Raw genomic sequence first — 15,306 nt, 5'->3', positions numbered from 1 at the left:
TGTACACACAGTGTACACACACACAGTGTACACACACTGTACATACACAGTGTTCACACACTACACACACACAGTGTATACACAGTGTACACACACACACAATGTACACACACACAGTGTACACATACACAGTGTAGACACACACAGTGTACACACAGTTTACACACACAATGTACACACATAGTGTACACACACAGTGACGAGTGTCGCTGTCTTCCTGCTGTCTCCACAGCAGCCGTGACGAGTGTCGCTGTCTTCTTGCTGTCTCACAGCTGCCGTGACGAGTGTCGCTGTCTTTCTGCTGTCTCACAGCTGCCGTGACGAGTGTCGCTGTCTTCCTGCTGTCTCACAGCTGCGGTGACGAGTGTCGCTGTCTTCCTGCTGTCTCCACAGCTACCGTGACGAGTGTCACTGTCTTCCTGCTGTCTCCACAGCTGCCGTGACGAGTGTCGCTGTCTTCCTGCTGTCTCTACAGCTGCCGTGACGAGTGTCGCTGCCTTCCTGCTGTCTCTACAGCTGCGGTGACGAGTGTCGCTGTCTTCCTGCTGTCTCTACAGCTGCCGTGACGAGTGTCGCTGTCTTCCTGCTGTCTCACAGCTGCCGTGATGAGTGCCGGTGACTCCAGGTTGTCTCTGGCCGCTGCTGGAGCTCACAGGAACATTCTGGTGAGTCGCTTTTAGGGGGGCTCACCGGTGCTCTGTGTACTACTATACACTGTACACTACTATACACTGTACGCTATACTATACACTGTACACTGCACACTATACACTGTACACTATACTATACACTGTACACTATACTATACACTGTACGCTATACTATACACTGTACACTATACACTGTACACTATACTATACACAACTATACACTACATTACTATACACTTCACAACTATACACTGTACACTATACACAACTATACACTACATTACTATACACTACACAACTATACACTGTACACTATACACAAATATACACTACAATTACTATACACTACACTACTATGCACTACATTACTATACACTACACTACTATACACTCACTATACCCTACACTACTATAAACTACAGTACTATACGCTACTATACACTATGCACTACTATACACTACAATGTAATATACACTACTATACACTACAATCGGTCCTGGGCCTCCCCTAGGTTGACTCAAAAGAGTAGCTGGTGTAGCGGTGTGTCGTAGTAAACAAAGCCACTGGGGAGACAAAGGCGGTTCGGCGTGGTGCTGGCTACCCACCCCCTCATGTGCCACAGTGCCGGCAGCCTTGATAGGTGCTTCTCTTCGCTAACAGCACTTGCCCCTATAGCCTGCTGTGGCTACACGGGGGACCTTTGTGTCTGTGTGAGTGATGACATGTGGCTCCGTGATGCCTCTGTCCGCTGGGATGCAGCTGAAGCCGGTGCCTGCGATGCTTCGTCTGCTGCAGTCGGTCGGTGTCGAGGGCGACACATTCACGTGGGAGCAGGTGGGTCCCATCACGGCCACCAACACCATCATCATCTGCGTGGCTAGGAGATGTTGACTACCTCGCCTGGTGTACAGGAGGTCGTGGGACCCACCATCATTATCAGGGTGGCTAGGAGATGTTGACTACCTCGCCTGGTATACAGGAGGTCGTGGATTCCATCGCGACCCTGACACCTGCTGTATAATTTGGATTTGCAGGATTATCACACATGGCTACGTGCGGTGCGAAAGAAGTTCAACATAGTACAGACGTTACACTCACCCACCCACTCACCCAACCACTCGTCCACCCACTCATTCACTGACCTACTCACTCAGCCACCCACTCACCCAACCACTCACCCACTCCATTTACCCACACACTAACACTCACTCATCCAACCACTCACTCATCCACTCACTCACCCAACCACTCACTCTACTCACCCTCTAACCCATCCACTCACCCTCTAACCCATCCACTCACTGACTAGTCCATCTCTTCCGCCCATGCCACTAAATCACTGATCCACCCACCCACTCACTGATTCTCTCACTGATCCACACACCCACTCACTGACCTACTCACTCACCTACCCACCCACTCACCCACTCAATCACTCAACCACCCACTCACTCACCTACCCACCCACTCACCCACTCAATCACTCAACCACCCACTCACTAACTCATCCACTCACTCACCCACTCACTCACCCACCCAACTACTCACCCACTCAGTCACCCACTCGTGTGTGTGCATGCATGCGTGTGTGTGTGTATGTGTGTGTGTGCGTCCCATGTAGGCGCACCACTACGTGGGACAATACATCAAGCGGAGACAACTTTACGATGTAGAGAGGCCGTACCTGGTGAGGTGTGGCGGGGACCCCCTGGGGGAGGTGTTTGGTGTGGAGGGATTCTCACTCAGAGATCCCAGGTGAGGGAGATACAAAGAGGGTGGAGAGAGAGTGGGTGGGTGAGTGAGTGTGGGTGAGCGGATGAGTTATTTAGTGAGTGAGTGAGTGGGAAGGCTAGTGGGGGAGTGAATTATTGAGTGGATGGGTGAGCTGTTTAGTGAGTGGGCGAGTGATTGAGTGGGTGAATATTCTTTGGTTCTTTCACTAAAGTCACGTAGATAGAAAAATTATAATAAAAAAGTGAAATAAAAATAAACAAGCACAAGAGAGAGAGGGGTGGAGAGAGAGAGAGAGGGGCGGGAGATAGAGCCTGCATCCAAACCCAGCCTGGATCTCCCTGTCTCTCTCTTCCAGACACTCGGTGGCAGCGCTGTTTGTGAAGTCATTCTCCATAGTGACGGCTGACAGCAGGCGAGGTGAAGTTCCCCTCCCTCCTCCTCACTCCCTCCCTCCTTCTCACTCCCTCCCCGGGTTCATAGCACGACGTAGCACTAACTACTACTACACTACCGCTACCCATATACAGTCACACACTCACTCACACACTCACACATTCACTCACTCACTCTCTTCTTTTTCTTTCCCTTCAGCCGGTGTCAACGTCACCACCACCTCCACCACTTCCTCTCCATCTTGCGCTCCAACCGGTGGTGGTGCTGTTGGTGTGGGTGGTGGTGGTGGTGGTGTGGGTGGTGGTGTGGGTGGTTGTGGTGGTGGTAGTGGTGTGGGTGGTGGTGGCGGTGGTGTGGGTGGTGGTTGTGATGGTGGTGGTGTGGGTGGTGGTGGTGTTGGTGTGGTTGTTGGTGTTGGTGTGGGTGGTGGTGTTGGTGTGGGTGGTGGTGGCAGTGGTGGTGGCGGTGGTGTGGGTGGTGGTGTTGGTGTGGGTGATGGTGGTGGTGTGGGTGGTGGTGTTGGTGTGGGTGGTAGTGTTGGTGTTGTTGGTGTGGTTGGTGGTGTGGGTGGTGCTGGTGGTGTGGGTGGTGCTGGTGGTGTGGGTGGTGCTGGTGGTGTTGTCGTGGGTGAGTGCGTGGTGTGCCGGAGTGAGCCGCGTAGCTGCACGTTAGTTCACGGCGACAGCGGTCACCTTGCCACGTGCCGCCGCTGCGCCTTGGAGCTGCAGCGGCGTGGCATGGCCTGCCCACTCTGCCGCACGGAGATCCACTCTGTGGTGCACACGTTCCTGTCCTGACACGACACACACACAGACACACACAGACACACACACAGACACAACAACAACCGCCATTCGCCACTAAGTGGCGGTGACGTCACCACGACGCTTGTGCCAGGCTATGTGTACCCTGAGGCAACGTGAAGTGCAGAACGTCCGCTGGCAGGTCACAGGGCAGACCCAGGTGCCACGGGTCGACTGACTGAGATGACTGGCTGATGCACCACCTGTGCCCCCTACTGTGCCAACCTGCTGTGCTTTAGCCACCCGGCGCTCCGCTCGTTCTGAGCATCGCTCCTCCGCCCTCCATTGTTGTTGGAGTGCGACTACCTCCAACTGCCCAGTAGCATCCTTCACGAGCCTCCTCCACAGAGGCCGATCTTGACACCGCTGGTACCAGTCATCGGCAAGTCCACTCAGCTCCACGTCCTCCTGTACCACATCACTCCATCTCTTCTCTAACCCGTGCCGTACCCGCTTAGCCCCCTCAATCCGGCCGAACAAAAGCTGTTTCGGCATGCGGTGGCAGGGCATGCGGGCTACATGACCCAGCCATCGCAGCCTTGCCCGCTGGAGGAGCTCACCGATGGGACCTTGCCCAGATCTTTCAAGGATTTGTGAGCTCCTCACACAATCCAGTCTGGTTAAACCCAGGATGGATCGTAGGCAGGCCAGCCTAAATGTTTCTAACCGGCGAAGATGTTCCATTAGGGGGGTCCACGTTTCGCAAGCGTAGAGAAGGGAGGGAATGACCGTGGCCGAGAGGACCTGAAGCTTAGTGCGGAGCGACAAACCAGGTAGCTTCCACACAGCGTGACGCAACCGATGAAAAGATATTGCCGCTCGACTGATTCGGAGTGAGACCTCTGCTGTTAAACTGGAGCCAATCATAAGCACACTTTCCAGGTATGGGAAACTCTCCACTCTCTCCACAACTGCCCCATCACCGATTGGGAGTTGTGGGGGTGGAGTGTCCGATGGTACAAAATACACAGACATACACACACAGACACACACAGACATGCACAACAATAACAACAACTGCCATTCGCCACTAAGTGGCGAATCGCGTCACCACGACGCTTGTGCCAGGACATGTGCCCCTTGAGGCCACGTGAAGTGTCGAACGACCGCTGGCAGGAGGTCACAGGGCAGACCCAGGTGCCACGGGTCGACTGACTGAGATAAGATACACACACAGAGACACACAGAGAGACAGATACACAGACACAGATACACACAGACACACAGACACACATAGACACAGATACACAGAGAGAGAGAGAGAGACAGATAGATACACAGAGAGCGTTTGTTAATTTATGTCTCCTTAAGGACAATTTAATGTTCATGTTTTTACCTCAGAATGTAAAAAAAATGTTCCTCGTAATGTTCAAAATATTTTTTTGTCTACCTCAGAATGTTTATAAAAAAATTAACCTCAGAATGTTATTTTTTTTACCTCAATGTAAAAAAGATTTGCTTTTACCTCAGAATATAAAAAAAAATGTTTACCTCAATGTAGAAATTCTATTTTTTTACCTCACTCGCACTCTTGAATGCGTTTATTGCCGTTTAATATATTAAACTTTTGCACATTTTACCTCATCGTTTCCTGTCATCACTTTACGAGTTCACCGTGTGTGCACTGTGTGTGTGGGGAGCGTTGGTGCGGCAAAGCAAACCCCTCCAGTGAAGGCCCCCCGTGTGGCCTCTAACAGACTGTAGGGGCAAGTGTCTCTTAGCAGCTCGCAGCAGCTGCGAGCACCGTCACGACAAAATTATCTTACATCCACGTTCACCCTCTGTGAATGTTCACACGCACGAGGGAGACGCGCTAACCCATCCCTAGCGATCTGAGCGGTGCGTCTTAAGAGTGCGAGGATTATTCTCCTGGCCGCTCTAACGCCGTTGCCACGTGACGAGCGACCTGACGGAGCTGCTTTCACTTGGTGCAGGGCAGGCCGCTCGCGTGGACCAAGATTGGCACAGCAGCTCAGTGGGGGGCCCCCTTACACCCTGGTGGCAATACACTTAGTTTAGTTTTACTTGGGTCTCTGTTGGTGTGGGTCTCTGTGGGTATCTGTGTGGGTCTCTATGGGTCTCTGTGGGTCTCTGTGGGTCTCTATGAGTATGGGTCTCTGTGGGTCTCTGTGGGTATGGGTCTCTGTGGGTCTGTGTGGGTCTCTATGAGTATGGGTCTCTGTGGGCCTGTGTGGGTCTCTATGAGTGTGGGTCTCTGTGAGTCTATGTGGGTCTCTGTGAGTCTATGTGGGTCTCTGTGAGTCTGTGTGGGTCTCTATGAGTATGGGTCTCTGTGAGTCTGTGTGGGTCTCTATGGGTCTCTGTGGGTCTATGTGGGTCTCTATGAGTATGGGTCTCTGTGGGTGTCTGTGTGGGTCTCTATGAGTATGGGTCTCTGTGGGTGTCTCTGTGGGTCTGTGTGGGTCTCTATGAGTATGGGTCTGTGGGTCTATGTGAGTGTGGGTGTCTGTGGGTCTCTGTGAGTCTATGTGGGTCTCTATGAGTCTCTTTGGGTGTCTGTGCGTCTCTATGAGTCTCTGTGGGTGTCTCTGTGGGTCTCTATGAGTCTCTGTGGGTGTCTCTGTTGGTCTGTGTGGGTCTCTGTGAGTCTGTGTGGGTCTCTATGAGTATGGGTCTCTATGAGTATGGGTCTCTATGAGTCTCTGTGGGTCTCTGTGAGTATGGGTCTCTATGAGTCTGTGAGTCTGTGTGGGTCTCTGTGGGTCTCTGTGGGTCTCTATGAGTCTCTATGGGTCTGTGTGGGTCTCTATGAGTATGGGTCTCTGTGAGTATGGGTCTCTGTGGGTCTCTATGGGTCTGTGTGGGTCTTTCCCTCCCCCCCCTTTATCCCCTGGCCGTCGCCTCCCCCTCGGGTGCGGCCACGCCCACACCTCATCCAATCAGGAGTCTCTGGCTCACGGATGACGCGTCACCTCCGGCTTCCGGCGCTCAGCAGCACTTCCGGGGGCGTGGAGAGTCCTGGGTGTCGGCGGCTGCGTCACGTGACGACTCCCACGTGGCTGCGTGCTGCCCGCTCCGTCCGTAGTTACCGTGAAAGACTTGAGACTTGCTGTATTTAGACTATATCGTGACATATTGAGGCGTTTAAACAATCACGGTTTGTTACTTGAACGATTTCCCTTCCCGCCGTGTAATAATGGACAGTGTTTGGTAAGACTTTGTTTTATTTTTCATCATAACGGGACACATTTTTTACATTATTCCACATGCATAGCGGGGGGTAGGGTGTGAGCTTGAGACGTTTGGAAGCCGGTTTAGCATGAGCACTTTTAAGATTTCGTCAATAATGTAATCGGTGTTGCTCAAGCAAATGCATTATGAAGTTTGCACACGTGTCAATAACAAATTGCATTTATTTTTTACACATGGGAAAATGTGTTCATTTTTTTTTGCAGAAAATTGCAAATGTAGTTTCTTTTCCAAGTGTTGTGAAAATTCTGCCTTTATTCTTAATGCTCTGTTGAGCACGAAGTGCCCGTGGCGTAACCTGTGGTAATCTCCATATATATGAAAGGCAAAGTTGTGATTGTGTGTGTTGTCTGTACTTCTCCACATGCAACAAACTGGAAATTTGCCATGTGGGTACTTTCCAGACTACACCATGCACAAATTATGAAAATACACTTTTGTATATTTTTTTAGGGGGGGGGGCTCAATAATGTATTTATTTTTTGCACGGCAAGTGAGCTGTGACGTCAAATCTGTCACGTGACCACTTGTGTGCACCCAGCACGTGCCTGTCCGAGTAATAAACTCCACTTGTGAACACTTGTGTGTACCCAGCACGTGCCTGCCCAAGTAATAAACTCCACTTGTGTGTACCCAGCACGTGCCTGCCCGAGTAATAAACTCCACACGTGAACACTTGTGTGTACCCAGCACGTGCCTGCCCAAGTAATAAACTCCACACGTGAACACTTGTGTGTGTACCCAGCACGTGCCTGTCCGAGTAATAAACTCCACTCGTTAACACTTGTGTGCGCCCAGCACGTGCCTGTCCAAGTAATAAACTCCACTCGTGAACACTTGTGTGAACCCAGCACGTGCCTGTCCGAGTAATAAACTCCACTCGTTAACACTTGTGTGTACCCAGCACGTGCCTGTCCGAGTAATAAACTCCACTCGTGAACACTTGTGTGAACCCAGCACGTGCCTGTCTGAGTAATAAACTCCACTCGTGAACACTTGTGTGTACCCAGCACGTGCCTGTCCGAGTAATAAACTCCACTCGTGAACACTTGTGTGTACCCAGCACGTGCCTGTCCGAGTAATAAACTCCACTTGTGTGTACCCAGCACGTGCCTGTCCAAGTAATACACTCCACTCGTGAACACTTGTGTGTACCCAGCACGTGCCTGTCCGAGTAATAAACTCCACTTGTGTGTACCCAGCACGTGCCTGTCCAAGTAATAAACTCCACACGTGAACACTTGTGTGTACCCAGCACGTGCCTGCCCAAGTAATAAACTCCTGAGCACGAGGCGCGAGCGACTAACCAAGACATGGACAGAAGCGAGTGGTGGCAAGGCGAGTTGGCAGACGACGTCTACCGCGTCCTTCGAGAGAAGGTATCCGCCTCTCTCATTAATAGGCCTCCTACACGCAGACGCAAATCCCACGAACTGATTTACACGGCACGTACGTTTGAGTGCTCGACTCGCAGTGGGAAAGTTGCAAGTTCAATCCTGGCCAGCGGGTCGACCCGGCCCCCTATCTCTCCGGGGACTATAACACGAGCGATATGGTACCTTGTGGAAGAATAAAAGTGGCTGTGCTTTGGAGGTACGGATCTCCACACCTTATGTTTTTTTTTCATCATAGGCTGAGGACTACCAAATGAGTTCTTCGCCATCTTTCACTCGCTTGAACAGGGAGACAATTTGGCCCGTGGCTTTTGTCACTCTTGGTTTGCGTGACGGCGAAAATTAACTGCTGTGGCCCACCGTAACCGGGCACGTCGCCTCCTTAGACCCCCAGAATAATCTATTATCGTTTAAAAACACCTCTTGACCTCTTGACCCAACTCTACAGCGTCCCAACTGCTCTCCCAACCCCGTGTCCTCTGTTTTTTCCCCCTCGCAGGAGCTGTCGCTGCCTCGGTTTTGCGCACGCTCGCCCCAGCTGCACCTCCGTCGCCACTTCGTCGACCTCCTGGCAACTCTGAGCGAGCAGCTGCAGCTGGGTGTGGCCACGCACCACCTGGCCATCCCGATGTTAGACGTGTTCATGGACCGCCACAACATCACCGTCCGCTGCCTCTACACCTGCTCAATCTGCTACCTCATTATAGCAGGTCGGTCAATCGCTCACGTGACCCACCCACCCACCCACCCGATCACTCGCTCATCTCTCGCTCGCACGCTTGGTCGCTTGTTCACCGTCGGCATGCGTGTCCCTGACACCCTGCGCAGCCAAGTTCGAGGAGATGGGTGAGGAGGTGCCGCGACTGGACTGGGTGAACCGGCTGGAGGTGATGACCAAGCAAGGGCTGAGTCTGTCCAAGGAGGAATTGCAGCAGACGGAGGTAGCTGCATGCCCATATTAATTTGGCATGCAATGTTTCACCCCAGAACCGTTCCGTGCATTGTCATGATTCAAGGTCGCGATTTGATTCAAGAAACCAATTGTTTTGTCTTGTTACTTTACAATCTTACTCTTTGGGTCTGTCGGTAAAGTCACGTAGATAGAAAAATAATTTTAAAAATCTCGACGTTTCGATGGCAACACAAGCAGTCGTCTTCAGGTGATTGCTTTTGTTGCGATCGAAACGTCAAAGACCCAAAGAATATGAACACATCATCTCTGTTTCATGCCAACTAATTATTCTGTAGACAATTTGAATGTACAGCCCGAATTTGAATATAGAAGCGTGTCTTCTTACTAGATAACAGGAAGGCAAAAGCTGCAGAATAACATTACCACAGCAGACCTGACGAATGAACGTGGAGTGGTGCTCATTTATTTGTATGGCACTGGAACAAGTGCAGGAAATTCTCCCATCCTATGGTGGGGCTCAGTCTCTCCATAAAACAATCACCCCGTGACGATTTGCTTGCGATGCGATGGAAACGTCGTGATATTTTTTATTAATTTTTCAAATCTACGTGGCTTTACCGACAGACCCAAAAGAATATGATGGTCTTCTTTGGTTCTTTCGGTAAAGTCACGTAGAATGAGAATAAAATAATAACTTGATAAAATAAAATAACACAATAATGAGAATATTATTGTGTTATTTTATCAATTTATTATTTTATTCTCATTCTACGTGACTTTACCAAAAGAACCAAAGAAGATGAATCCTTGCAAGTCACGAAAGCTTCAAATCGAAATTTAATATGATGGTCATTGCATTTACCCGTGCAGACGAAGGGCCGAGTTGACTCCTTGACCAGACATTTGAACTGTTTTGCGAGCCATGCACCAAATAAACCCTCCAGGCAACACGCAGCAGCGTGGCGGACTGAATGCTTCACGGAGTGGTGGCAGCTGTGCCGTGCCAGCCCACTCTCCCGTCTGCCTCCCCCCTGCACAGTTCCTGCTGCTGCGTACACTCGACTGGAACCTGTGCACGCCCACAGCGGCGCACTTCGTGGACCACTTCCTGTGGCTGTCGCGGCGTGAGGACGCCCCGGCTGGAGGCTCGTCCTACCGGCACGCGTACACCATCAAGTACACGGCCCACTTCCTTCAGCTCGCCCTGCAAGGTGCTCGCAGAGCTGTAGAGGAGCGCTTCGTAGGCACCGGCCTTGCAGCGCTAAGGTGACCGGCGACAGAAGGGGCAGTGCCTGAAACGTCACCGAATATATATATTTTTGTCCAACGTCGGAATGTTTGTTCAAATGTTCAGGGTGCCGTTGGCCCAACGTTCCTCATTCACTGGGTGCTTGTGCGTTTAAGCGTCTGTGTGCCTGCCTGTCATTCCTGTGTGCAGGGTAGAGGTGGCGTAGCGGTTAGCGCTACGCTGCAGCTACGACCCTGGACACCCTGGTCCAACGCCCGCTCACGGCTATCACCGGTGACGATTATCTGAACCGGTCCTGGGCCTCCCCTAGGTCGACTCGGCCTCAAATGGGTAACTCAATGCGGTGTGTAAACATCGCCAGCAATGGGGAGACAAAGGCGGCCGGGCGTGGTGCTGACCGCCCACCCCCTCGTGTGTCGTGCCGACCTTCATAGGTGCTGCTACTCGCTAGCAGCACTTGCCCCAACAGTCTGTTAAGGCTAAACGGAGGGTTATTGTCTTTGTTTGTGTGTATGCAGACCACGTATTCCTGAGTTTCCGTCCATCCGTGGTGGCGGCTGCAAGCATAGCATTGGCCCGTATAGAAGTGAAGCTGCCCTCTGCGTGGACTCTGTACATGCAACACTTCACTGGCCTTGCCTGGGAGATGATCCTGCCATGCGCGGAGCAGCTGATTTGGTGATTTGCACGACAAACAACACAAAGCTCTCAGTGACCGTTTAAGAGACCTATTAAGGCTGAGTTGTGGCTCACGAGGCAGCAACGTGCTCTTTTCTCTCCACAATTTATGTTTACAAACCATACCGGTTACCCGTTAAAGCCGAATTTACCCAAGGGAAATTGAATACAGGTTATGCATCGCTGCCCAAACCATCACTGCTGCCCAAACCATCACGGCTTTAAGATTAACTGTTAGTCACAGGAAGGTGAAAGTGTCTCCCAGATCAACTGAGCAATGTCGGTGGGACCAAGGTAGTCATGTCGATTCAACATTCACACGGTGGAGGCCAGTATCTCCAGAGGACAAATACTGTTGTCAAGTTGGCATGACGAGAGACTACTAAAAAAACCAACGAGTATGCCATTGTGCAACAGATGGCAAATATTTTAAACAATATCCATGACGACTAAATGAAGCTGATATGTGGATTCCTGTGCGTGCTAATTTCACGTCCTAGTCCATCACGGATGCCCTGAGACTCGGTGAGTGGCCCCAGCATTACCCATGGTGCCTTGTGACTCATTGGTAGATGGGCCCTTATGGTTGAGGTTTCTCATCACCTTGCTGAATTAAATAAGCAGATGAACGCTAAACGAGTAGACATTCTTATGGTGCTGTTGCTGGCTTCTTAGCATTGTGGGCCTGTGCTTAGCGACCGTTATTTAAACTTAACAACATTAAGTTGCACACTCTTAATTTTTCGAGATTGGGAAGTATGCTTTTCAGATTTTGCCCCAGGGTTTTTTCCACTTATGCTATATTGAGGACAAACTACTACAAACGACAGTACTATGCAGTGGTGTTAATTACTGCAGTACATCCCATGTGTTTTTATTGATGTCAAATTATTATATTGCTGTCAAGGGCACGGTGTGATATTGGGTTCAAGGATTACAAGATGGCTTGAACCCAACATGATTAGACACACAGGCATGGACCTGTGTGTGTCAAGATGGGCTTGAACCTAATATGATTAGACACACAGGCATGGACCTGTGTGTGTCAAGATGGGCTTGAACCTAACATGATTAGACCCACAGGCATGGACCTGTGTGCGTCAAGATGGGCTTGAACCTAACATGATTAGACACACAGGCATGGACCTGTGTGTGTCAAGATGGGCTTGAACCTAACATGATTAGACACACAGGCATGGACCTGTGTGTGTCAAGATGGGCTTGAACCTAACATGATTAGACCCACAGGCATGGACCTGTGTGTGTCAAGATGGGCTTGAACCTAACATGATTAGACACACAGGCATGGACCTGTGTGTGTCAAGATGGGCTTGAACCTAACATGATTAGACCCACAGGCATGGACCTGTGTGTGTCAAGATGGGCTTGAACCTAACATGATTAGACCCACAGGCATGGACCTGTGTGTGTCAAGATGGGCTTGAACCTAACATGATTAGACACACAGGCATGGACCTGTGTGTGTCAAGATGGGCTTGAACCTAACATGATTAGAAACACAGGCATGGACCTGTGTGTGTCAAGATGGGCTTGAACCTAACATGATGAGACCCACAGGCATGGACCTGTGTGTCTGTTCTAACTCTACGTCCTCCCCCTGTGTTCGAACTCTTCAGTAAATACAACTTCAACAGGAAGCAGGTCATGGAGCTTCAGGAAAATCCTGCTGTCCACTCTGAGCAGCCCTCCCACTCAGCCTCAGCCATACCACGTGTGCCTCGTCACCAGTCAACTCAACAGCAGCAGCAGCAGCCACAGCCACTACAGCAGCCACAGCAACAGCAGCAACAGCAGCAGCAACAGCAGCAGCAACAGCAGCAACAGCAGCAACAGCAGCAGCAGCAACAGTAGCAACAACAGCAACAACAGCAACAGCAACAACAGCAACAGCAACAACAGCAACAGCAGCAGCAGCAGCCACAGCAGCAGCAGCAGTCACAGCAGCAGCAACAGCAGCAACAAATGATGCAGCAGCATCAGCAGCAGCCACAGCAGCAGGAGGAGCAGAAGCACTGAGTGCCCACGCCGTGCCCCCCACGCCGTGCCCCCCACGCCGTGCCCCCCACGCCGTGCCCCCCCCCCCCACGCTGCCTCGTGCCGGCCAAGCATCTGGTGCCCAAGTCGGTGCAGACGCCACCTGTGGAGGTGGGTCAGGAGATGGAGTCGTCGTCGCCGCCGCTGCCGCCGCCGTTCAGCAAAGAGACCCTTGGCAACATTTGGGATGACCACGATTTGGCCGCGCAAGCCGCATGTCAGCAGGAACCTGGCCATCGAGCCGCACAACAGATATATCGGCGGGCTGTGCGGCGCTTGATGTTGCGTTTTCGGCAGGGCACTGATTTCAGGAATGCAGAACGCGGAGCGAGTTGTCGGTCAAAGCTCAGCTCGTCAGAGCTTTGGTCGGCAAGCTGGGGGGGTGGGGGGTGTTCAAGGGGGCTGTAGATTACCGGCAACGAAAGCGTCGCAGAATCTTCGTGACGGTTGCAAATTTCAATTAATGAGGTGTCGTGCCGCACGCAATACCGCGAATATCGCAAACCGACTTCCGCTGGTCAAGAGGCCAGCCGAACGCCGACAAATAGTGGGTCGGCCTGCAGTTAAAAGCCACGCTGTTGGGGCCCGGCTCCGCTCTGGCCATTTTATGTTTGGCCATGAATTCAAATGGCCAAAGAGACATAGTAAGAATTGTCTTCAAGCCTAAGTGAGCATTGGTTGATGCTTATTTTCACGGGAGTTTCTCAGCCAATGAAGGTATTTTTTAAGGACATGTCTGTGAAGCGATCGTTGCCGTTCCACAAAGCGGTACTTACTGCGTCAATCCCGGAGGAATAATTGGTCGCGAAAGCCTACGTGTTAAACTGGAATAATTGTAGAATCCACCTCTGTGTGCGAATTGAACTGGCGACTATCTGGTTATAGGTTGGACACTTTTATCACTGCGCTACACTGAACAACATTACCAAATACACTGAACATAATGTGCCATCTGTTTAGCCGTTAAAAGAATTGAGGAGAAAAAAATAACCATGCGTGGAATTTGTACCAATCTCATGTCTCTGTTGCGGGGCATAGTGTTAGCCCAAAGCCACCCAGACACTTCCATTAAACAGTGCGAACTCTCTGCTACTTGTTTTTATATATTGCGACCTTGTCACTTATGCATCTCTCAGAAAGAATGTATTAATGAAATTACGTGAAATTGTAGGGATGGCAAAGTCAGGTTCGCAGTTTTCTGCATCGACATGTGAAAGATGCTGCTACGGACAGGTGTAATGCTGTAATTTCATTGTGGATAATTATGTACACTTTAAATGGGCACATTTAATCCTGTGTGTGACTGGGTGACAGCATTTAGATTCAGAATTATCTCTTGCATGTGAGACAAGGGAATCATTCATTGTTTTAGACTATTAATCTAGAGAAAATTGTGTTACTGATAAAACTGTCTTCCTGCTCAAACGATCATGGCATGATATTCGTATTTGTGGTCCTGATCCAGTGTTGGTAATTCCTTTAATATCACCATCAAAGACGAGTTAAACCTGCAATTGACGAAAAAATCCAATCATAACAGCGCAGGTTGTAAAATCATGTTTTACTTGCGAATAAACACCAACGGTTTCTTCTTAAGCAGTGCATTGTGGTTCTCTTACCTTTGGTCACTGTCAAAATAAATCTGAGCAAATCTGACCGACTGTCAGGTAGCACCAATACAGAGATGGGTAACTCTAGGCCCATTTAGTCATTGATCAGACTCATCAGTGTGGTATCATCACCAATACAGAGATGGGTAACTCTAGGCCCATTTAGTCATTGATCAGACTCATCAGTGTGGTATCATCACCAATACAGAGATGGGTAACTCTAGGCCCATTTAGTCATTGATCAGACTCATCAGTGTGGTATCATCACCAATACAGAGATGGGTAACTCTAGGCCCATGTAGTCATTGATCAGACTCATCAGTGTGGTATTATCACCAATACAGAGATGGTTAACTCTAAGCCCATTTAGTGATTGATCAGACTCATCAGTGTGGTATCATCACCAATACAGAGATGGGTAACTAGGCCCAAGTAGTCATTGATCAGACTCATCAGTATGGTATCATCACCAATACAGAGATGGGTAACTCTAGGCCCATGTAGTCATTGATCAGACTCATCAGTATGGTATCATCACCAATACAGAGATGGGTAACTCTAAGCCCATTTAGTGATTGATCAGATTCATCAGTGTGGTATCACCAATACAGAGATG

At 50.3% G+C, this 15,306-nt stretch overlaps 2 protein-coding genes across 3 annotated transcripts; both read left to right on the top strand.

Moving 5' to 3' along the window:
* Positions 1-602: 602 nt before the first annotated feature.
* On the top strand, positions 603-6,627 carry LOC142917894 (protein Mdm4-like). The gene is made up of 5 exons (XM_076062237.1): positions 603-665; positions 1,411-1,485; positions 2,273-2,406; positions 2,741-2,797; positions 6,486-6,627. The coding sequence occupies exons 1-5, from the start codon at positions 606-608 to the stop codon at positions 6,625-6,627; spliced, it is 468 nt and encodes a 155-aa protein (XP_075918352.1). The 5' UTR covers positions 603-605.
* On the top strand, positions 6,573-14,676 carry LOC142917873 (cyclin-J-like). Of its 2 annotated transcripts, none has more exons than XM_076062206.1 (7): positions 6,573-6,752; positions 8,047-8,170; positions 8,685-8,895; positions 9,014-9,126; positions 10,138-10,309; positions 10,866-11,025; positions 12,663-14,676. In XM_076062206.1, the coding sequence occupies exons 2-7, from the start codon at positions 8,105-8,107 to the stop codon at positions 12,895-12,897; spliced, it is 957 nt and encodes a 318-aa protein (XP_075918321.1). In that variant the 5' UTR covers positions 6,573-6,752; positions 8,047-8,104; the 3' UTR covers positions 12,898-14,676. The 2 variants fall into 2 exon arrangements, with proteins under 2 accessions (XP_075918321.1, XP_075918322.1); XM_076062207.1 differs by having other exon boundaries at positions 10,138-10,364; positions 12,663-12,748.
* The last annotated feature ends 630 nt before the right edge of the window (positions 14,677-15,306 follow it).

This window comes from Petromyzon marinus, unplaced genomic scaffold, assembly GCF_048934315.1.
Source record: "Petromyzon marinus isolate PM22_M1 ecotype Great Lakes invasive population unplaced genomic scaffold, UKy_Petmar_22M1.pri1.0 PM_G_Scaffold_54, whole genome shotgun sequence".
NCBI classification, from domain to species: Eukaryota; Metazoa; Chordata; class Hyperoartia; order Petromyzontiformes; family Petromyzontidae; genus Petromyzon; species Petromyzon marinus.
Note: the sequence above shows the minus strand (reverse complement) of the source record. Positions and strands in the feature narration are given on the sequence as shown.